Source organism: Onychostoma macrolepis, chromosome 13, assembly GCF_012432095.1.
Source record: "Onychostoma macrolepis isolate SWU-2019 chromosome 13, ASM1243209v1, whole genome shotgun sequence".
NCBI classification, from domain to species: domain Eukaryota; kingdom Metazoa; phylum Chordata; class Actinopteri; order Cypriniformes; family Cyprinidae; genus Onychostoma; species Onychostoma macrolepis.
This window is the reverse complement of record NC_081167.1, coordinates 22,878,158-22,902,588: the sequence shown is the minus strand read 5'-3', so window position 1 is coordinate 22,902,588 and position 24,431 is coordinate 22,878,158. Positions and strand designations below refer to the sequence as shown.

Genomic DNA, 24,431 nt, shown 5'->3' with positions numbered 1-24,431 from the left:
AGCTAAACTGAAATAAAATTTTAAAAACATATTAGATGTAAAATTTAAGCGAAAATGACAAATGTTGCCTTGGCAATTAACTGAAATGCAAAACATTTAAGTTTGAATACTAGTTTTACTAAAACTGAAACTAAAATAAAAATAAATTGAAGTGAAATAGAAATATAAAAAACATAAAATTACTAAAACTAAAATGAAATGCGCATCCAAGGACAGTCCATTGCATGGAATACTATATCCCACAATCCCAAGCACTTAGCTTGACCTTTCATTTTCAGTGTGACAAATGAACCGGAAGCAACCGTAAATGCCATTTAAACATGTGCTTTTTGACTCATTATTTAGTTGGACTGGCAAAAGTGTGCATTTTCACATGAAGCTGGATAAAAAAACAAATAAACAAACAAACAAACAAACGCAAATGTTAGTTTTTAAAAAACTTTTTCCCACTCTGTCTTCCTTCATCCATTTTATCCTTTCTTTTCTTTTTTTAGCTTCTCCATTTGCACCTACTTTCTTCTTTCTCCCTCTCTGTAGATCTGCAAACATGAGGAGTTTAGCCTCAACTGTATTTTCAGCTGAACTCTTGATTATCTTGTTCAGGTGTGTTTGATTAGAGACGGCACTAAACTCTGCGGGAAAACAGATCTCTGTCTGCGCTGAAATATCTCAGGTTTTGATTTGTATGAATAAATTAATTAGGGAATTCGAACACAAAATGTCTCACTGCTTATCATGGGCACAGCTGTTTAGGGCAGAAATTCTCATTAACGTGAGCAAGATTTTATCATTTGTTGCTGTATCACGCTTGGTTAGGACATGGTGTAAAGCTGTGTTCAGACAGGGAGTAAAAATTCATTTTTTTTTATAATGTATGCAACTAAAACCCATGTTTAAAAAAAAAAAATCTGAAAAGCAATCAAAAAGCATATGAGTTCTAAAATTTGCCAATCCACATCTCATCTGCCATCTATGTGGTTTGTATGATTAAAATCATTTTTTTGAAAATGTTATTTAGTCTAAACAGTCAAGTCATATTTCAGTTGTTTTTTTCTCTATGTCTGTCAGGAAACTGTATTACTGTAATGCCAAGCACAATGTTCACGGCTGTGTCTGAATTCATTTATTTCCACTCACATGTGGCATTCACTATTTATGAATGGTGATTGAATGAATGAATAATTGGTCTTGAAAACAGGATATGCATCAATGTAAATGCACGTTCCTCATGCAGTCCATACCATAAGATGAATGGACTTGAATATCTTTCATCTTTTCTTTCCACTATGACTACTACTACTATATTATCTCTTGGCATTGTGTTGACTTTATCCAAGATAAATATACCAGATATTGACTACACAGTTTGCTCCAGTTTTATTACTTGCAAAATGAGTGTATGAAATGAGTACAGAAGGACTGGGGCAGTGTGAACAAAGCTTTTGAGATCAGAGCTTCATTCTCTAATATTGATACCATTAGTAGTCAGGTCTACTAAGAAATATATTGATTGTGTGTTTTGTCAGTGTGACAAAATTGTAGTAACGTTGGCTGAAGTGGGCAGCATTAGTGCAGATAGAAATAACAAACCTGTATAATTTAGTAAATACTGTGTAAAAATATAAATTTCAGCAATTGTTCTGCATGTGTTTTCACTATTTGTAAATGAAATAGTGTGGGATTATACTGGGCCACCATGCATTTTAAGATTTTGGCATTGGACTGTCGACCATAAATAATTTGTATTGGTTGACCACTGATGTTAACTATTGTTTACTTTAAGGGTTTGTTTGGACACTTTAGATTAATGGTCTTAATTTTTAAACAATATTGGAACCTAAAACTGTTCAATTCAAATCCACATGTAACATTCTAGTGCTTGTACTTTGGATGATGGCAGGGAGCAAAAGCAGCAGCAAGCGCCTGCAGTTGTTATGACAACCAGATACATTCCAAGCAGATTTGCTGATAGATGTTCTAGAATGAAAATATCGGCAAATCAACTTGCAGTGGCAATGAAACAGCTCTGCAGTGTGATTCTGTTGAAAATCACGAATGATGCCAGAGAGTGTAGACAGCTGAAACTTGGAGGTATTTATGCTTTTTAGTGCATTGTCAAGACATCAGCACACACCTTGTGAAACTGGCATCGTCTCGGGTAAATCCTAGATCACATTTTGGAATGCAGCGGTCCGTGAAAGTGTGTTTCAGGCTTAAGATTCCATTTAGTTCACAGAATGGTAAAAGAACAGAGGAGGAATGTTGTCTTTTCTGATTTCGAGCACACGTGCAAGGCTTAGTTTCATTTGTGGTAAGCTCAGGCAGTCTGCCGAGTCACTACAGCTCGGAGCAGGTGGAGGAGCCACTGTAGGGATTTTTTTCACTATACAGAAATAAATCTTGTTTACTGTATCCTTTACTTTTAGCCCTGCACACTCAAACACACACATACACATATACACGTGTCTTGGTCCAGGCAAATGGATATAAGACTATATTAAAGCTGCAGTACGTAACTTTTTTTGGTTAAAAATTATCCAAAATCAACTCCTCTTTTTGCCCTTCGATGTTAGATAATGCATTTGACTTTTGGAAAAATTTAGGGTTATGAAACGTAGGGGATTTATATGTAAATGGAAAATTAGCTTCCTTTCAGCAGCTGTGTGAGAAATACTGTATTCCTTCTAATCACTTCTTTAGGTATCTTCAAATAAGAGACTTTGTGAAGTCTAACATTTCTAATTATGTCACAGCTACACCCATGTATCTGGACACACTTCTGGAAAGATGTCTTAGAGATGGTAGTACCATCTCCTCGCTCTACAAGGGTTTAGAACAGGTGAAAAGGCCATCTATGTAGAACATTAAATCTGCCTGGGACGAAGAACTCGCATTAGAAATTCCCAGTGAAATTTGGTGGGAACAAAGTCTTGAACTGGTCCACAGATGTTCCATTAATGCAAGACATTGTCTCATTCAGTTTAAAAGTGCTTCATAGGCTTCATTATTCCAAGTGTAAATTGAATAAAATATTTCCAGAAGTGTCTCCATTGTGTGAAAAATGTCAGTTTTTAGATTCCAAACTCATTCCTATGTCTTGTGTCCTATATTACAGAGTTTCTGGAACAAAATATTCCAAGTTTTTTCAGATACATTGGACATTCCTATTGAACCAGATCCTATATTAATTATATTTGGAGTTTCCGAAGAATTTTTGAGACTTACACAGGTACAACATCAGTTTGTTTCATATGGGTTGATCTCTGCCAAAAAACTTATCCTTTTGTTTTGGAAGAAAAAAGAAGTTCCAACCCTTACGTCCCTTACTTAAAAATGTGTTTTAAGACTAGTTTTAAAAGCAGACAAAGTTGGGGCCATCCTCACTGTCAATGGTAGTGCATTCCAGAGTTTAGGGGCAGCTACAGCAAAGGCACGATCTCCCCTGTGCTTCAGTCTAACTCTAGGGACTGCCAGCAACATAAGATCAGCAGACCTCAAAGACTTGGATGGAACGTGAAGTTGTATAAGATCAGAAAGGTAGGTTGGGGCTAGTCCATTTAAAGATTTATAACCAAACACTAAAATCTTAAAATCAATTCTAAAACGGACTGGAAGCCAATGTAGGGAAGCCAATATGGGTGAAATATGTTCCCGTTTATGCGTTCGAGTTAAAAGTTGAGCTGCAGCATTCTGCACTAACTGCAAGCGTGAGAGAGAGGCCTGGTTGACACCAACATAGAGACCATTACAATAGTCTAGACGAGATGAAATAAAAACATGTATAAGCCTTTCAATTTTTTAAATGACAGAAAAGTTTTAACTTTAGATGAAAGCCTTAACTGATAAAAACGTGCCTTTACTACAGAGTTTATCTATTTGTCAAGCTTAAAATCCATATCCAATATTACACCCAGGTTTTTAACAGTGAATTTAACATGTGGAAGCAAAGAGCCCAGATCAATGTTGGAGACCTTGTTAGTACAATTTGGACCAAATATCATAATTTCAGTCTTGCTCTCATTAAAATGATCAATGGTATCAAATGCAGATGTCAGATCTAAAAGCATAAGAATGGCTGAATCTCCTGAATCAGTAATTAATAAAAGGTCATTAAAAACCTTTAAAAGTGTAGTTTCTGTGCAATGAAGAGCTTTAAAACCAGACTGATATACTTCTAAAACTCTGTGCGAGTCTAAAAAAAGACAACTTTCTCTAATATTTTAGAGAGAAAGGGGAGTTTAGAGATTGGTCTATAATTGGAGAGAACTGTAGTGTCCAAGTTGGATTTTTTTTATCAGAGGTTGAACCACAGCATGTTTAAACTCTAAAGGAACAACACCTAGGGTCAAACTGTTATTAATAATTTCTTGAACTACAGGCCCAATGGTATCAAAAACCTCCTTTAAAAAACGTGGAGGAACTACATGTAACGGTGTGTCAAGGCAGGAAGGCGCTGGAGACAACAAGAGATTTTCATAAGAGGTAACATTTAATAGAAAACTCAGGAGATCAGAAAATACACACTTTGACGTAACTGAGATCGGACCAAGACTGCAACGAAACTGAATGCTTATAAAGAACAGGAAACAAAGCAGCAAATGAGATTATTAATACAAAACAGGTGGGGATAATAAACGATGATTAACTAATGACAAGAACCGGAACAAAACCAAATAAGGGCAAACAGGAAACTAGAAGGGCAAACACGTAACATATCGACCCCCTCTAAGAAGTTCTACCGGGCCGGGGCGGGGCGGGTGGGGCGGGAAGGGGAGGGGGCACCTTGGAGGCCAGTGAAGGACCAGGACAAGGGAGGCCTCCAGGGCGGGTCCGGGAACTCCGGCCACGGATGGCTGACTTGCGTTGGCCGCGGACGGCGGCGTTAATTTCCCCGTGGACAGTGGGCTTGGGAGAGCCGCGGACGGTGGCGTGAATTTCCGCCGAACGGCAGTGGATTCGGGGAGCCTCGGACGGGACTCCAGCTCAGAATCAGAGACTGTCCAGACACCTGATGACCGCCTCCTTCCAATTCAGGTTGGAGGTGTCTGGGAGCTCCGTTGGCTGATGGTAAGAGATCCCTAGCCGGAACAGTGTCTTGAGGACTTCGTTTTCGAGGGAACTGGTGAGGACGAGCAGCACGAAAGCCCTCACATAATTGAACGGCTCGTGGTTTGCCTGAGCCAAGGTGATGAACTGGGCTCGTTCATCCATTCCTTTGGGGGTCCGATCTTCTGTAATGGTGTGTCAAGGCAGGAAGGCGCTGGAGACAACAGGAGATTTTCGAAGAGGTAACATTTAATAGAAAACTCAGGAGATCAGAAAATACACACTTTGACGTAACTGAGATCGGACCAAGACTGCAACGAAACTGAATGCTTATAAAGAACAGGAAACAAAGCAGCAAATGAGATTATTAATACAAAACAGGTGGGGATAATAAACGATGATTAACTAATGACAAGAACCGGAACAAAACCAAATAAGGGCAAACAGGAAACTAGAAGGGCAAACACGTAACATATCGACCCCCTCTAAGAAGTTCTACCGGGGCGGGGCGGGGCGGGTGGGGCGGGGAGGGGAGGGGGGCACCTTGGAGGCCAGTGAAGGACCAGGACAAGGGAGGCCTCCAGGGCGGGTCCGGGAACTCCGGCCACGGATGGCTGACTTGCGTTGGCCGCGGACGGCGGCGTTAATTTCCCCGTGGACAGTGGGCTTGGGAGAGCCGCGGACGGTGGCGTGAATTTCCCCGCGAACGGCAGTGGATTCGGGGGAGCCTCGGACGGGACTCCAGCTCAGAATCAGAGACTGTCCAGACACCTGATGACCGCCTCCTTCCAATTCAGGTTGGAGGTGTCTGGGAGCTCCGTTGGCTGATGGTAAGAGATCCCTAGCCGGAACAGTGTCTTGAGGACTTCGTTTTCGAGGGAACTGGTGAGGACGAGCAGCACGAAAGCCCTCACATAATTGAACGGCTCGTGGTTTGCCTGAGCCAAGGTGATGAACTGGGCTCGTTCATCCATTCCTTTGGGGGTCCGATCTTCTGTAATGGTGTGTCAAGGCAGGAAGGCGCTGGAGACAACAGGAGATTTTCGTAAGAGGTAACATTTAATAGAAAACTCAGGAGATCAGAAAATACACACTTTGACGTAACTGAGATCGGACCAAGACTGCAACGAAACTGAATGCTTATAAAGAACAGGAAACAAAGGAGTAAACGAGATTATTATTACAAAACAGGTGGGGATAATAAACGATGATTAACTAATGACAAGAACCGGAACAAAACCAAATAAGGGCAAACAGGAAACTCGAAGGGCAAACACGTAACACTACATCTGTGGGACAAATAGAGGGTTTCAACCGATTTGTAACATCTTTCAAAAGAGAAAGAGACACAGGCTCAAACTGGTCAAAAACAGCAGAGCAAGTGGCCGGAATAGAGGGGTCTGCAGAAGGAGGTATAATGTTCGCTCTAATAACTGTTACCTTATCCACAAAGAACTGTAAAAACCTCTTGCAGGTAAGAGGAGACACATCAGAAACAGTAGGCTGAGAGGGATTTAGCACTGCATTAATTGTACTAAAGAGTACTTTTGGTTTTTGAGAGTTATTAAGAATGACATTAGACATATTTTGTTTTCTCTGCTTTAACAGCAGAGGAACTTACTTGTTCAGATGGCAATATACAGTAAAAATTCTTATTTGGGTCATATATTCCAAGACGTAGGCTAGAATCTGTGATTGTGAAGTACAGTAATCATGCACACCGGTGTGGTGACTGACTGCCACAGAAGGGCTTTTCACACTTGAAATTGTTAACCCTGGGTCATCCTAAACCCCGGATAAGCGGAATCCTGGGTTATTGTGTAATCACGTTTCACACTGCTTAACTGGTTAACTGTTAACTCTGGGTATTCATTACCAGACGTTTCACACTGTACATTCCTAAACCCTGGTTAACGTTCTTATTTGCATATTTGCAGTGTCACTGTCTCTGATTGGACGAACAGCAGGCAAACTGTTTACACGGCTTTTCTCGCGTCTTGCCAGTTATTAAAAACGTTGCCGCTTATGTCTTTAGATCAGTGAAGATTGAGGAAAAGCTGATCAGCTGTACAGGCAGGGATAGCCATTTTTAAATAAATTTAGTAGCAGAGCTACTGCAAGCGATTTAGTGCTGGAAATCCATTTATCCTTTGCTGAAACTTCTGCGTCTTCATGAAGAGCGCAGGTCATGGTTGCTTAGCAATGACAGACGCCATGGGAGCGCAAGCTACAGAGCTTTGGAAAGAAGGAGAAAGCGGCGTGCTTAGCGTTTTAAACGCATTTTTAGGCGCGACATGTGAATGGCCTCATGACGCACAAAGGCAAGAAAACAAAGACAAAAGTACAAAAGAAAGAAAACAAGGAGCAAAGTATGTGAATATTATCTTCTCACCGGCTGCAGTTTACACGACGTGCGTTTCCTGTTACTGACGTGACATGAGCCTCGCTGCTCAATTTCTGATTGGCTGTCTGTTGCCAAGCATCCAGCAGCAACAAGCCAACTGCTCCGTTTCACACTGAACAAACTTAGCACCGCAATGAGGGTTTACACCACAAATGCGGTGCTAACCCTGCTCCGGAGCAGGGTTTCATAATCCCGGATAAAATGCGGTGCTAACACCGCTTTCGAATTACAGGTGTGAAACATGTCTTTACCCGGGGTTAAAAGCGATGTTTAGAACGACGATAACCCAGGGTTAAGCGCAGTGTGAAAAGCCCTACATACTCCTCAAAATATTAGATTCATCTGTGCTGCAGCCGTGCCGACTCAAAACCCACGCAAGGAAAATAATTCCGCAAAAAGCTGCAATTCCAGGTTTTAATACAGAGATGGCGACAAAGAGGCAAAACTTATGGACTGCAGCTTTAACCACAGCACATGCCCCATTCCTTTTATGCAGCACTTTAATAACTTTGTATTTAAATATAAAATAATGTAATCAGGGTTTGAAATGAACACCTGCCAACCAGCCAAATGCGGGTAAAAATCAGCGGTGGCGGGTAACGTCGTCAAATCACTAGCCAATTTGGCCGGTTACTTTTCGCAAGTTATGTTCACTCATTAATTTCTTGGAGAAGTTCATGCAAGCCAAATCTGCGCAGGTTTAGCGCAAAAACTGAACTCGTGAGACATCATGACATTATGGAGTATATTGCAAAAACCAAACAAAACACACCTACAGAGTGCACTCAGACGCGACTACGTGAAGTCTGGTTAGTAGGGCTGGGAATCGATTCCAAAAAGAATCAATTCCTCGATTCCGAGGCGTTGGGAATCGATTCCAAAGGTTGGAATCGATTCCATCAAGAGGAATCGACTCCTTATTCAGAGCCTTTTTCAGTTCAACAAAGCTTATCTATGGGTGCCTCTCAAACAGAAGGCTGCATCCTACCAAGGCTGCACACATTTAAATTCACGAAAATAAACTGAAAGAAAACGAGTTGGCACTGAGATCATCTGAATTTGAGGACGCAGCCTTCCGTTTGAGAAGCACCATTCGCCTCCTTCATGCTCAATAAAATCCATAATTAGGAGTGTTGTGAGATAAAAGATTATTCTTTTTTATATATAAAATATATAATTATATTTTAATATTTCATTTTTATATATTTTTTTGCCCTTTGCCTCATGCTTGTTAAAAGTGATTAGAAGTCTGATTCGTTTCTACGAAAAGGTTCTTTCGGATAGATAGTTTTAATGAGCCAGTTTAAAAAAAAAAAAAAACCATTCAGGGGTTATTTTACGGTGGATCTGGCTTATGTTGTCCACAATTTTGAGCACTGCACGACAGACTAGATCATGACGTGATCGAGGGTCTTGATCTTATTTCCATCAAAAATACTATTTTTATTTCTATCAGCGAATGATAATTCTAAAAGAAAACGTCACAAGCATATCAGTGGCCGAGAGCGCATCTGACTGACAGATAAACTACGAGCTCTTTCAGTGTTATTGTTAATGTTCTGGTTATTTTGTTTCAGTGTACAGTTTGTTAATTTTGTGCAAAGCATACAGTCAAAGTAAACTTCGTCATTCAGCTGAACTGTGCACATTTATTTTAGACACTTCATGTCTTGTTCAATTCATGAAATAAATAGGGACATGCTGAGCAGTGAGCTATGACTAATTTCACGGGCTAAGCAGACAAAATTACAATTTAAAAATCAATCAGAGCTATAGAAATGTATCGTCATTTTTATTTTTTTATTTTTTTTACAAATAAAGCTTCATATTATGAGAAGGATACTTTCTACGACCTTTATATCCTGCAGCATGGCGAGATTAGGTTCCTTCAATCTAAAAAAAAAAAAAAACAGAATCGAAAAAGACTCGAAAACAACAGAGGAATCGATTCTTGGAATCGAATCCCATCGATTCCAGAACCAGGAATCGAAGAGCCCTACTGGTTGGAGACTATCTAGTGCGCGGGCGCATTTAGAGTGCGTTCTTTCACTGCAAAGTCTATTAATATGCGTTAAGAATGATCACATAATTCAACATAAGGGGGCAGCAAATGTATATATCTATATCAATTCATATAGTTAATCAATATCACATGAAGAGTGCCGTTTTTTCTTAAAGAATCAGCATGGTTACAAATGTGATATTGATTTTATACAACAGTTCAATAAACAAAAAGTTAATATCAAGAGACTTACGTTTTAGACACCATATTGCCTGTTTTTGCTCTATTTCGACAACAAAAAACATTCTAAACACAGCCACAGCGTTGTTTTGCATCTCTGATCAACTTGACAGCGTTTCGTTCCTGAATGAATCAACTGTTTAAATGATTCGGTTCAGTCGCAATGACTCACTTATTAACAGTGACTTTCTGCCACCTATTGGCGGTTTTAATTTTTAATTTAACTTTACATTTAAAGTATCTTTTCATTTTTTAAATAATTTCAAATATCAGTATTCAACATTTCATGTTTAAAATATCAAAACTTTATTTATGCATTTGTAACTGCAGGTTAAAGCATTCCATGTCCCTCTTAGCTGCATTAACATGTGGAAATACATCTAAATGCCATAAACTTCTGCAAAGATTAATTTTCTTGATACTGATTTCATTTGCTTAGTAACAGCCTAAATGTATTATTATTATAATTGATTGATTAAATGTAAGAATTTGACTCAAAAGATGATGCACACTTTTAGAAGAAATGGCATTATAAAAGTAAAAATGCCCATAAAAGGTTAAAATCAATTTAAACTTATTGGAAAAGATTCATTTCTATCACTGCTGTGAACTGACCACCACACAGAATATGAAGAATATCAAAAACTTTAGGAGTCAGCTGTCCACGGTAGTCCTTAAGATATCAGCACAATAGCACACTCAGCAAAATATCGTCAAATTATTTTTATCGATAAAATCCCAGAAAATATTGAGATATAATTTTTTTGGTCAGCACCCTTAGTACTGACACAAAATTATTTTCAACGGTCGCTTTGTCACGTCCAGTGTAGACAGCCTCAAGCTGTTGGTTTATTTCTGTTTTGTTTTTGTTTTTTTGGCTAGTAGAAGTTATGAATGGCCGGTAACTTAAAAATTTAGCAGCCAAATTGGCTGGTGAGTGAAAAAGTTAATTTCAATCCCTGAATGTAATTTAAGGAAGTATTTCTATACATTCTTTACCAGTCTGGTCAAAATCAGCATACACAATGGCAAGAAAACAGAATGTCTAGCAGAATGGAAATAAGGAGCAAGTGAAACTTGCTTTTTTTTTCCTGGTATGATACTGATTTCTGTCATTTTATAAAAACAGGATGTAATTTAATGTCTTTGAGGGTAATGTCATTACCGGACTGCTTTGAAAGGATTTGGAGACCTATGTGAATAGAAGACTGGGTTGTACGATAGAATTCTTTTGTATTTTTTAATTTTTATAATGACTTTTAAGCTCTTTGCAAACCAAATTTCTTACATTTTATAAATGACTTTATACATAAACCTCTTGGAACAAATTATAAACAAATAGCACTTAACATGTAATATTGTAAAAGATGGGAAGTTAAAGTTTACCTTTACTTTAATTGTGACATTTTGACATTAAAAAATATTTTATAATTATTAGTTCAACATAAAATGAAGCTTCTGTCATTATTTTCTTGCAAAAAGCATTTATAAGGCATTGAATGACTTGGAATATAAGTAATACAGACTTCTTTTATTGTACTTATGTTTTTTTTTTTCTTAAAGAATTAATACTTTTATTCAGCAAGGATGCATTACATTTATGAAGAGTGACAGTAAAGGCTTATATTGTTACAAAAGATTTCTATTTTAAATAAATTACCTTTTGAACTTTTTATTCATCAAAGAATCTTGGAAAAGATGCATCGCAGTTTTCCACAAAATTATTAACTGTTTTCAACATTGATAATACCAAATCAGCATATAAGAATGATTTCTGAAGGATCATGTGATACTGAAAACTTAAGTAATAGCTGCTGAAAATTCAGCTAATTGTACAGTTCCTTTAAGACATGATGGAGACACCAAAATGTACTGCATGGTAGGAATGACCTACATCAGATCACAGACCAAACACGCAGCCCTGTCACAGTCTCTTTTTGTGTGTGTGTGCGCACGTTGTGTGAGAGTGAGTGAGTGAGGCTGAGGATGTTTGAGTATAATGTGTCCGCTAATGGAGGGGAAACAGGGCAGAGCAGAAGGGAATGAGAACATGAGTATGTTAGACTGAAAGACATATTAGAGAGAGATGAAGCGGCGTGGATCTGTGGACAGCTGTACTGTGAGTAACTGATCCGAATGGAGGGAGGGGGATGTTCACAGGTCGAACATGCACACACACAAACACACACACACACACACACACACACACACAGAAACTCTCATTGAAACACAGCTGAAACAGGTGTTACTCACAGTCACAGGGAAACCAGGTCAACATCAATCACATGCCGAGTTATAAATACACACACACATGCTGAGAATTTAGCAATGAAAGAGTGACAGAGTGTGAGAGAGAAATGGATGTTACAGATAAGAGGTGTTAAGAAAGTGATTCTTTAAATAAACACTCATGTAGGCTGATCAACAATTTGCCAATGTTGCTACCGCTGTGGTACTAGGTAAGATACCAACTACACTATAGGGAAATGAGCTTAGCTAAGGTGAAAGCTAGCCTTTAGAGAATTAGCTTGCTACATTCAGGATACTTTAGAATTCTTCATATAATTTAATCTAATATATGTTTGTTGAAGAACCAAAACATCTCCAAAATACAGCAGAAATTGTATTGGCAGTGTTTATCTATGTGTATATACTACCATTCAAAGTTTGGTGTCATTAACATTCTTTAATGTTTTGAAGTCTCCTCAACAAGGCTGCATTTATTTGATCAAAAATACAGTAAAACAGTACTATTGTGAATTATTTTAAATGTTTTCCATTTGAATATATTTTAAAATGTAATATATTCCTGCGATGCAAAGCTGAATTTTGAGCAGCTAATACTCCTGTTTTCAGTGTCACGTGATTCTTCAGAAATCATTCTAATATGCTGTTTCTTATCATTATCAATGTTGAAAACAGTTCCGCTGCTTAATAATTTTGTGGAAACCATGATAGTTTTTTTTTTCTATGAACTTCTATGAATTAAGAAGTTACTAAGAATCTTTTATTTGAAATAGAAAACTTTTGTAAGATTAAGCGTATGTTTAATCAGTGTATGTTTTTACCTGTAGTCTTTCACAAGCTTCATATGCAGTTGTTGAAACTAAAGACTTTCTTCATAGCTGTAAAATGAGGGAATGCATTTGCACTGGTTTTGTTTCAGTTGACTGTATGCTTAAAAGAGTGATTCATTTGCAAATTGTTTATTATTAATGTGTGATTTGTAACAATACTACAAACAGTTGAAACCCATATACCACTGCTTTATCTTGCCAGCAAACTAGATTGATGGTACAAGATAGCTAGGGGAATGAATCATAGAAAGATGATATAGTGTGTTTGCATGACCTGTTTGACCTCTGACTTCAGGACAGTCCACAGACCCCTCATCTGATCAGTGACCCCTGATGTTGTGTTTCTCTCTCTCTTTTCCTCTCTCAGTAAAACTATACAGGTTAAAATCATCGATGATGAGGAGTATGAAAAAAACAAAAACTTCTATTTGGAGCTAGCAGAACCACGCATGGTGGACATGAGCCTTCAAAAAGGTAAAACACACACGCACACACACACACAGAGATCACATCCTGTGACCATCGTCTTCTTTTGCTATTAATTTAATATACTCACTCATTTCTAAATGCATTTCCATTCATCCAGTGGCTCTTTATCAGGACTTTTCTTTATGTCTTCAATGTTGTTTTTTTATTGTGAGTAGCGAGTGTCTTGTTGTTTGAGATTCACTATATAATACATTCACATAAAATACCTTTCAAAAGTTTGGAGTCAGTAAGATTGTTTTTGTTTTTTTTAAAGAAATTAATACTTTTATTCAGCAAGGGTGCATTGAATTGATCAAAAGTCACAGTCAATTCTGTTTTTCTGTAGTCATCAAAGAAAATAGATCACAGTTTCACAAAAATATTAAGCAGCACAGCTGTTTTCAACATTGATAATAATAGGAAATGTTTCTCAAGCACCAAATGATTTCTGATGGATCATGTGACTCTGAAAACTGGAATAATGACATTACAGTAATACATTAAATTCTAAAATATATCAAATAGAAAACAGATATTTTAAATTGTATTATTATTTTGCAAAATTACTGTTTTACTGTATGTTTGGTCAAATAAATGCAGCCTTGTGGACCATAAGAGACTTATTTCAAATACATTAAAAAAATTAATTATTCCAAACTTGAATGGTGGTCTACATCTGCCTTCAGTGTATTATGCAATTTTTGCCTACTTTTAGCTGAAGCAGCAACACTTAAACAATTTTTGCCAGATTTAATTTTTTAAATACTTTATTGAAACACAAGGATACCCAACAATTTCTGAGATTTCCCAATTCAAGTAGATAGGATGCCTATTGCCTGGATAAAAAATAGCTACCCAGCGGCATGGCCAAGATGGCCGCAGAGTGGACCGACTTGCCTTAAAGGGACTTTGACTCAAAGCACATGAATTCAATGAAGACCCACAGGGCGCAACTCTCAAACTGACTCATCTCCAACCCACACAAGAAATGCTGCCATGACGGTTTTGTATTGCTTTAAAAATGGCAATGTTACTTTCTTTGTCTTCCAGTTTTTATATAGTTTCCTAAATGTCTTGAGATTATTGTTTAGGAAACTATGTGAAGGATTAGCTGGCAGTGTTGCTTTTTTCACTGACTTCTTTGGAGTTTGAGTAAACATTGACCTTAAACGTCAGTGTGGGATCTCAGAGAGTGAGAAATGAGTACAAACACACACACACACACAGACTCCAAGTAGTCAAGTGTGTCTCTCAATATCTCTCCATAAATCAGGCAGACGTGGTCAATGCTACCAGCACGCACACCGCATTGCTGCGGTGCAGTGTTCGTACGTGTATGTATGTGTGTGTGTGTGTGTGTGTTTGCATGTATGCATGTGTCCTTGTCCCAGTATTATACCCTTCAGAAAGAATGAGAGATGAAGAACAGCTGGTCCTCTCTGTTTGAGCTCTCATCTCGCCTGGGCAACATTAAACAACCTACTTATTAACTTACCTAAGCCACAAAAACAACATGTTGGCTTGTCTCCTCACTTGTGTGCTTGTAAACAAGCAGTTTATTAATTATTCATTAGATGTTTCTTTATTTTCATGCCAACATGGATTTGAATAAGATTAAATTTTGATATTCTGAGAAATGGGGGGGGGTGTTCCTCAAAGTCAGATATATGCGCATCCATAATTTGTTTGACAACCAATAATAAGCAAAATATGAACATTCTATGTTTGTTTCCATGGAAAAATACACTCTGTTAATTGCAGGAGTTTTATATAGCGCTGTTTGTAATTTAATGATTGTGGTTCTAATTCTGATTCTTTCTAATAATTCTGGATCTTTGATGATTCAGTGAACAATTCTAATAATTCAATGAGTGAGTCAGACTGAAAATAAACCCAAAAATAAAAAAATCTTCATGCCTTTCCAAACACTTTTTATTTTTATTCCTTAAATTTAGTAACCAAACTGACTCACTCAGGGTTTTTGATTTACTTCAAAGAACCAGAGTCTTTTTTTTTTTTTTTTTTGTACACTGTTTGCACTGGTATGATTCACGCTGTAGATTCAGTAATGCAAGTTGTTGTTTTTTTCTTTGCAGAGAGATAAAACATTGTATCAAATGGGTTGTAGGTGTTTTTGACACTGAACCTGTAATAGAAGACACATCACTTGTCCTACATCAAAACATGACTTTAGAACTGCTGATCCCATGCTGTCGCTGCAAAATATGTGAGAGCGGTTGAGGGATCTAAAGAAATATTCCCAGCTTTATACATCTGAATACAGGATGCTTTCTTTGGCATTGAACCCTCTTATACACCAACAGAGAAGGAGACATTTGTGGAGAAGGGGGTGAGACAGGCAGGAAAGCTGTGAGACAGGAGAAAGTGAGAGACAGGTAAGCAATGAAAAAGACAGGAAATAGTGAGGAGAGAAACAGGAAAGGGAGAGGGTGAACATTGTTCATTTTGCATAGTATTTTATAAATGAATGTTTTTTTTTTTTTATAAATTTGTTTGTCATATTTTTTGTCTTGATAAAAAATAGGAAATATCTTATTTTTGTTTAAAAATATAAAAAAATATTTTAAAAAATATTTAAAATATTACTATTTTGACAAACAAAATTAATTAAATGTAGTTATATTTATTGTCCATTTAGTGCTTGACAAAAAGTAATGCAAAATTTGTGAAAAAAATATATTTGTAAAAACATTTATTTAAATGTGTATTGACATTTAACAAAAAAAAATTATTAACATTGTACAGAAAAAAAAAACTATGGATTCCTGTCAATTTTCACATTGTTTTCTATGAATAGCTAATTTGACACAGTCATATTATTCATATTTTCTTCAAAAACATTGCTAGTACTTTAATATCTTACGATATTTTTTCTCATCATGTTTTCCTCAACAGTGTGTTTAAAATTCAAATTGCTTAATTGTCGTCATGATCCCCATTTTTCATCTCATCTTTGTTATTAAAAAATATTTTATCCCACTTTATATTAGGTGGCCTTAACTACTATGTACTTACATTTAAATTAATAATTTGATACAATGCACTTATTGTGTACATGCATGTTTTTACATTGTACTTATATTTTTAAAAATACCTATATGTAATTACATCTGTAATTAAATTTATAATTACACTGTTGACCCATCCCTTACACCTTAACCCACCCTTAAACCTACCCATACCACCAAACCTGTCCCTAACCTTACCCGTATCCCTCCTCAATACCAGCAAAAGTGTTTTGCAATACAATAAGTACATTGTACTTATTTTTTGATGTAAGTACGTAGTAGTTAAGGCCACCTAATATAAAGTGTAACCAAATATTTTTAATAAAACTTTGTTTGCTAACATTTTTTCAGGCATTCATAGGACATTAACACCGAGGTTTTGTTTGGTATTTGGTAAACAAAGACAGTGAGAGACAGACAGGATGGTGATAAAGATGAAGAGAAAAGGACAAGCAGAAGAGGTGTGAGACAAATAAGCAGAGAAGGGGTTGAGCCAGGTCAGGAGAGAATGACAGACAGAATAGAGTGAGAGACGCATGAGAAAACTAGAAGAGGGGTGATACAACTGAGGACGGAGAAACCAGATCTATTGCGCTGCATCTGTGTACAATTAATATCCCATAGAGTCCAAACCTGCAACACCCCTACCACATGTCCCAGATGAGTGTGCTTAAAGAGAAGATAATCAGTACAGTAGTGAATCACTCATCGTGTGTGTGTGTGTGTGTGTGTGTGTGTGTTAGAGGAAGAGATCTCTGCATTCACATGTGTGTGATGATGGAATAGAATGAGCCAACGGCAGGGGAGTTTTCGTCTGAATATCGACACCTATGTCCCACGATCCCATTACCTCAGAACGCAGGGAGGAGAGAGCTGTATCTGTTGCCAGGGTACCATCAGCTCTTGCTAGCGCTGATGTGCAATAGATTTACACTGAACTGTTGAATCGAAGCTTCCAGGAAAGAACAGCGAGAGAGAAAATGTGGCCAATAGATTAAATAATTCCTTTGTGTGTTTGACACGTCAGTGTATTATCATGAAGCAGACGTGTTGAAAAGCCTAGAGCTGACGACGCTACACAAATTACAGGTTAATAATGTGCATCAAGACACAACCAACCCTACTCGCAGACACATTTGGGCATAAATTATGGGCTTATTTACACATCCAGCTTCTCATTATAGGTCGATATTTTCATCTCGGCACACAAACACACACACACTTAATCAAAGCTTGTTTGTTCGCCATCTCATTCATCCTCAGCAACAGAAAATTACAGCACTGATTACAGAACTATTAAAGTCATTATATACACACAGAGAAAGAAAAAAAAGAGTAATGGAGAAACAAAGAAATTGATTCCTTTAGTTAGTGCAATTTTTTGTAAATGTGTGTGGGTCCGGGTGCTAGATCAATAAATTATGTAAAAAAAGTATTTGTTGTTAATTCGGGAAACCTGATGCATTGACTAATTTAACCTAATTGTTCACCCAAAAATGACAATTCTCTCATCGTTTAGTCCAGTGATTCTCAGGAAACATCCGAGGGCCCTCAAGATTCCTTAAAATAAGACAGAACTAGCATTAAATTAAGCTAAAATCAAGAATTTGAAGAACTAGAGCTATTGAAAAATCTAGATATATCAGGAATACTAATTTTAAAAGTGTGGCTCATAGTCATGTAAAATAATAATATCTTAAAGGTGACACATTGTGACAAATTCTGATTAAGTGCTATAATCGTGTCCCCGGTGCATCTACCAACTCAGAAAACTTAAAAAAAGAACAATCCATTACATTTTTTGGGGTAAGCCTTTCTCTGCAAGCTTGTGAAGAAAAAAAAAAAACGAGCTGCTCAAAAATCTAAAATGCAAAAAGGGTTTTCTGAGGTTTAGGGGACACACAGTATCATTAGCACACTATGAAAGCATTTGAAGTCAATAGGAAATCCGCATCTCGATAGGGAAAGTAAACGTGTGTGAATAATCAGCGTAGCTTTAGCACCTCTTTGTTCTGTCGCCACATCTCAAATGCTACTACGACACTCCCGTTGCCACGGGCAACCACCTGCTCCGGCGCTCTGGATCGGCCCACACTATCACATCCGATCACATCTGCTCGGTCACACCTGTCGCACCTGTCCAGCTCAGAGATTCCAGGCAGGGTGATGAAACACCGGAGGCTGCGAATATTTTTATTCATGTTTATCTGAGTAAATAAATCCTGTCCAACATCTCATTGCATTTCCCTCCACCATTATCTGTCTAATGTTTTCTTCATGTCATTCCACCCCTCCCTCTCTCTTTTTTTTTTTTTTTTCTCCACACACAGCTCTGTTATTAGCTGATGGTAAGTTTGAGTGAGTGTATGTGTGTGAATGTGTGAGGTAAGATGAGGCCAGCTGCGGTAATTGCGGTCTCGTCTGCCTCACACACGTGTGTCTCCAGGTTTGTGTGTGTTTTAACACGTGCACGAGAAGATAAGCTTTGGGTTGCAGGGGGTTTTGAAAGTTCATCTCAACTTTCAGGCTTTTCTGTGTGTATTTGTGGTGTGCGTGTGGATGTTGTGCTGTTGTCCTTCTGAATCACTCAGTTTTACAGCACAACTCACACTTGGTTCAGTCAAACAAAGTTTGGCTGTTAATCTGTGGTGTGTGTTTGCATGTGCAGTCTTTCTAATAAGAGAAACTCTAGTGACAGTTGGCCTCATTCATAAAATAAAACCAGAACCAATTTGGTTTGTAAAACAATTGTTTGATACATAAGTAGTCACATTCGATTCAGTGTGACAAGTTACGTAAGAATGACATTATGAACATTTTACATGACTTCGCTGTGCTTGTGTTTCATGAATGTGCTCCGTTGACCCTAAATATGCACATGAATTTAGTGCAGTATATTGAGATCATAAATTAATATTAATGAATATTCAAAAGAAATATTGCAAGTGTATAAATCACAAGTCATTTAAAAGTGACAAAAAGCCCACTTGTAGAGACTGATTATAGGGTGCATATGAATGATGTGTGTTGAGTGTGTGTGTGTGTGTGTGTGTGTGTGTGTGTGTGTTTGATTTACTAATATGACACACAACACAACACAGAAGTTTCTTTTCGTCTCTTTATCTCTTGTAGATATTCCAGAGAGGAAGTTGTCATCAGAAGAGGAGGAAGCCAGAAGAATAGCAGAGATGGGGAAGCCTGTATTGGGCGAGCATGCAAAAATAGAGATTATCATTGAGGAGTCATATGAGTTTAAGGTACAAACACACACACACACATACACAAAATTTCAGAGACCAGGAGTCTTTTGCATTATGGAAGAATTTTATTATGCGTATTTATGTTTAATGTAATACATTTTGTGTGTTTGCTGTAGAGTACAGTAGATAAGCTGATTAAGAAGACTAACTTGGCTCTGGTCGTGGGCACAAATTCCTGGAGAGAACAATTCATGGAGGCCATAACTGTCAGCGCAGGTGATTATCAACACTAAACAACACTGAACTGTGTTCAAATGTTTTGCTCTTATTTAGCAATTATCCTTTTTTCCCTCTTTCTATTCTATTTACTTGTTTTATTTTATTTATTTATTAAAAACAAACAGCAAAAAACTTGACCCTCTAACACTAGCGTTAACACTAGTGTTTTCTATTTAATTATTATAAAAAATTTTTTTTTAAACATTATAACCCTCTAACTACTATCTCTTTTCTCTCTACCTTTTATTATTTTTATTTACTTTAAAAAACCTTGGTACGTGTGCTGCGTTAGACTAACTGGGACTTATCACGAAACGTATATATTGTTGCTCTTTTGTTGTTTTGATAGCTTCTATTAAAAAGCGTCTGCTAAATGATTCAAATTCAATATATTTTTATTCAGCATGGATGTATTGAACTGATTAAAAGTGTTAATAAAGGCATTTATAATGTTACAAATGATTTCTATTTCAAATCATTTTTTTCTTTTGAACTTTCTAATCATTCTGTTATTCTTGAAAAAAAATGTTTCACGGTTTCCACAAAAAATATTAAGGAACTGTTTTCGATGTGATAATAATAAATGTTTCTTGAGCAGATTTCTGAAGGATCATGTGACACTGAAGACTGGAGTAATGTTGCTGAAAATTGATTTGCCATCACAGGAATAAATTACATTTTAAAATACATTCAAATAGTTATTATAAATTGTAATAGTTTCTCACAATATTACTGTTTCCTTGATTCTTGATCAAATAAATGCAGCTTCAAAAATCCTACCGACCCCAAATATTTGAAGGGTAGTGTAGATCACCTCAAAACTCAGAGAAATGTACTAAAAGCAACAAAAGTCAGTTATTTTATAAATATACACTCATGCTCATATTGCTCACACACAAATATTTCTATCACTGTTGTGACACATTCCCCGGCCCACATGAAAACCGAGCCCACAGAACTCCTACACGCTTCTCTTCCTGCAACCTTTGTCTTCTAAACATTTTGGCTAATTTGATCATTTTGGATATCAATAGGAATGTAGTATTATCAGCTCTGTTTGTTACGTTTCACTATGTTTCCTACAGATTTCCCCCCAAAATAAAATGGAAATATCCTGCATATTAGTCTTTTATGACCCTGTGTTAAAATAAAAACGCTGTTCTCACAGAATGTAGCCTTCAATTACCGTGACTATCAAACAGCCTGTGTTACCAAGGCAACAGTACCCCTAAATCACCATGGTGTCAAATGGCTTTGGTCAGGTATGGAAGTTAACATGACAATACTAACATTTTTCATTTTCTTTTTTTTTTCTACCCCCCATTCTGCTTTGCTTTCTTTCTTTCTTGCTTTCGCTCTTTATTTCTGTCGTCCTGTCTTTATCTCAGGAGATGAGGACGAGGATGAGGGGGGAGAGGAACGTCTGCCATCTTGTTTCGACTATGTCATGCACTTCCTGACTGTGTTCTGGAAAGTTCTGTTCGCCTGCGTCCCGCCCACGGAATATTGGAACGGGTGGGCGTGTTTCATTGTTTCCATAGTGATCATCGGTCTTTTGACTGCAGTGATCGGTGATCTGGCCAGTCACTTCGGCTGCACCATTGGCCTAAAGGACTCCGTCACCGCTGTGGTGTTTGTAGCCCTGGGAACATCCATCCCTGGTGAGTTTGCGTATGCTTTTATTTGCCTACATTTTTATTAATACGTTTTTAATGGGGTCACATCTTATACACAACTTTTCAAAAGTTTAGGTTCTGTAAGATCTACTTCTAGTCAGCAATTGCATTAAAGTGACCAAAATAACAGTAAACATATTTGAAAGGATTTCTGTTTCAAATAAATTCTGTCCTTTAGAACTTTCTATTTTTTAAAGAATCCTGGGGAAAAAAACTATATCACGTTTTTCACAAAAAAAAAAAATATTTAGCAGCAAAACTCTTTTCAACATTATTAAAACAAGGAAATGTTTCTTTAGCACAAAATCAGCATATTAAAATGATTTTTGAAGAATCATGTGACACTGAAGACGAGTAATAGCTGCTGAAAATTCAGCGTTGTCATTACAAAAATAAATTACTTTTTAAAATATATTAAAATAGAAAATGCTTATATTAAATTGTAGTAATATTTCACAATATTCCAGTATTTTGGATCAAAGAAATGCAGCCTTGTTGAGTATAAGAGACTTCTTCCAAAAACATTAAAATATCTTACCGTCTCCAAACTTTTGAACAGTAGTGAATAGTGTTTTCTCCGAGGTCCACTTGTAATTGTTTATAAGTTGTGATTTTTGCCAAAATCAATCATAATTTCACTTGAACTTTCTATTTATCAAAGGAATCCTGGAAAAAAAAATCTTGGTTTCCAAAAAAATATTAAGCAGCACAACTGTTTTCAACATTAATAAAACAATGTTAAATAAATGTTTAATGAGCACCAAATTAGTATATTGGAATGATTTCTGAAGGATTATGTGACACTGAAGAATACTGAAAATTCAACTTACATGTTAATACATATTAAAATAGATTGAAATTATTTTAATTTGTAATAATAGTTCACAACATTAATGTTTTTACTGTATTTTTGATCAAATAAATACAGCCTTGGTGAGTGCAATGTTTTTCTTCCAAAAAGATTAAAATATCTTACAGACCCCAAACTATTGAACAAAAGTTGTGAAGTTTTTTCCCCAAGGTCCACTTATAGTTAATAAAGTTGTTTCTGCCAAAATCAATCATAATTTGGTTTTGTATGACCGTTTCAAGCCTCTCTCGGGCCCTTGAATTTAATGAGGCTGATCTGTCTGACATCAGAAAATTAAGGGTTCACAAGTCAGTTTTGCTGCTTGGTTTTAATAAATGCTCTTTTTGGATAAGGAGGAAGTTTTGACAGTTACTGTGTGTTTTTATCATACAATTAACCAATTTAGCTCATAAAATCAACATTGAATCCTTTTAATGCTTGTTAATCATAGATTGTCATATTTTTCTCCTCAGATACCTTTGCCAGTAAAGTTGCAGCGGTGCAGGACAGTTACGCAGATGCATCTATCGGTAACGTGACCGGTAGCAACGCTGTGAATGTTTTCTTGGGAATCGGTGTGGCGTGGTCAGTGGCCGCCATCTACTGGCACATGCAGGGTCGTGCGTTCGAGGTGCAGGCAGGTTCCCTGGCATTTTCTGTCACTCTCTTCACCGTCTTTGCCTTCCTGGCGGTGAGCGTCCTGCTGTACCGGCGCAGGCCTCACATCGGTGGAGAGCTGGGCGGCCCGCGCACACAGCGCATCTTCACGACACTCTTTTTCTTCGGGCTCTGGTTTCTCTACATCCTTTTCTCCAGTCTTGAAGCTTACTGTCATATACAGGGCTTCTGAAGAGAAGAGATGGGGTGGGATGGGGCGGGGTTGGAGATGAGGAGAGATAGATGCCAGGAAACTTCTTCTAGTCGTAAATGACAGAGTAAGAGCTAAGGATTGATTCGAAAAGGTCGCTAAGGTTTTAAGCAGGAGCTACAAAAAGGACATTCGTTCTTCAGATACCTTCATGCTGAAGATGAAGAGTGTGAAACATCTCTCTGAGGGGTGGGACAGTCTTAACCTGGAGTCTGAGCTTTTCACAGTCTATATTTTTCTCAACACCTGCTGAGAACGACTTTTTTCTAATGAAGTATTTTGGGAAAAAAATACACAAAAATAACAAAAAGAATTAAAGGATTCAAAGGACTATTTTCAAATCTGCTTCCAGGATTAGAAATAATATTTCAACAAAAAAATGAAAATATATAACTACATGAAATCTGTTATTGAGTGACATTTGAAGGACCCATAAAGTTATTATTTATTTTTTTTCCTCATTTAGTTTGGTAAGAACTCACAGAGCTTACAGCTTTTACCGTCAGGCCAAAGTCCCGGCTAGGGAGAGTGGCTCGGAAACACCGAATGGAGAAGAGAAATGAATATGAACAATGGCTGAACACTGCATTTTCTCCCTGATATTCCTGTATGGATATAATCTGCTTCCATATTTTTTCTGTACTTTTGTGTATTTCCTTGCCAAGTGTTGTTATTTCAAGAATCACAGCGGCTTCAGAGGATTGCGGGAAAACAGAATGCAAAAAAAAAAAAAAACATAATACAGAGGAAAAAATGAGGCCTTTTTGCATTTGAACATTCATCAAAACGCATCACTAGTGTATTTTCTGATAACACCGTGGAGGAGAGCGCACTGCGTCTGCTATTACAGTTGTTGTTGTTTTTTTATCTGTTTGTATTTCAGTCTTTCAGTGTCGTTGAACAAACATAAAGCACCCCAAAGAAATCTCCCATCCCCACTTCACCCCAGAGAGTCCCTCCATATAGAGTCACGAGACCATTTTACCAGGAGCTCCTTAAGTGCGCATCTAAACAGTGTCTGAAGTGTCAGTGATGTCGGTGGTGAATTCTAAGTATGTTTTATTGGGGCCTTTAATGTGGTTCATAATGTTTACAGGCCTTCAGTCCAGAAAAGATTGAGAATTGTGCAGTACAAACATATTCGTTTAACATGTTGAGGAGAGTTTTTTGCATTTCAGGGAGAAGTATAGGAATTTTGAGCAAAGCTGCATAAGTAGTTCACCTAAAATTGAAAATTTGCCGAAAATGTACTCAACCTCAGGCCATCCAAAATGTAGATGAGTTTGTTTCTT

General features: G+C 37.2%; 1 protein-coding gene across 5 annotated transcripts in view; it reads left to right on the top strand.

Annotated features, from left to right (window-relative positions):
- Nucleotides 1–23,122, top strand: part of slc8a3 (solute carrier family 8 member 3) — a 46,327-nt gene extending 23,205 nt beyond the window's left edge. For 2 of the 5 annotated variants that reach the window (XM_058796632.1, XM_058796631.1), the window contains exons 3-8: nucleotides 13,137–13,243; nucleotides 18,597–18,614; nucleotides 19,399–19,523; nucleotides 19,643–19,742; nucleotides 21,134–21,406; nucleotides 22,745–23,122. In XM_058796632.1, coding sequence (XP_058652615.1) covers nucleotides 13,137–13,243; nucleotides 18,597–18,614; nucleotides 19,399–19,523; nucleotides 19,643–19,742; nucleotides 21,134–21,406; nucleotides 22,745–23,121 — 1,000 coding nt within the window. In that variant the 3' untranslated portion in view covers nucleotide 23,122. Of the gene's footprint in view, nucleotides 1–12,044; nucleotides 12,152–13,136; nucleotides 13,244–18,596; nucleotides 18,615–19,398; nucleotides 19,524–19,642; nucleotides 19,743–21,133; nucleotides 21,407–22,744 lie in introns of those variants that run through there. The other 3 variants (XM_058796635.1, XM_058796633.1, XM_058796634.1) reach the window with 3 other exon arrangements.
- Nucleotides 23,123–24,431: the final 1,309 nt, after the last annotated feature.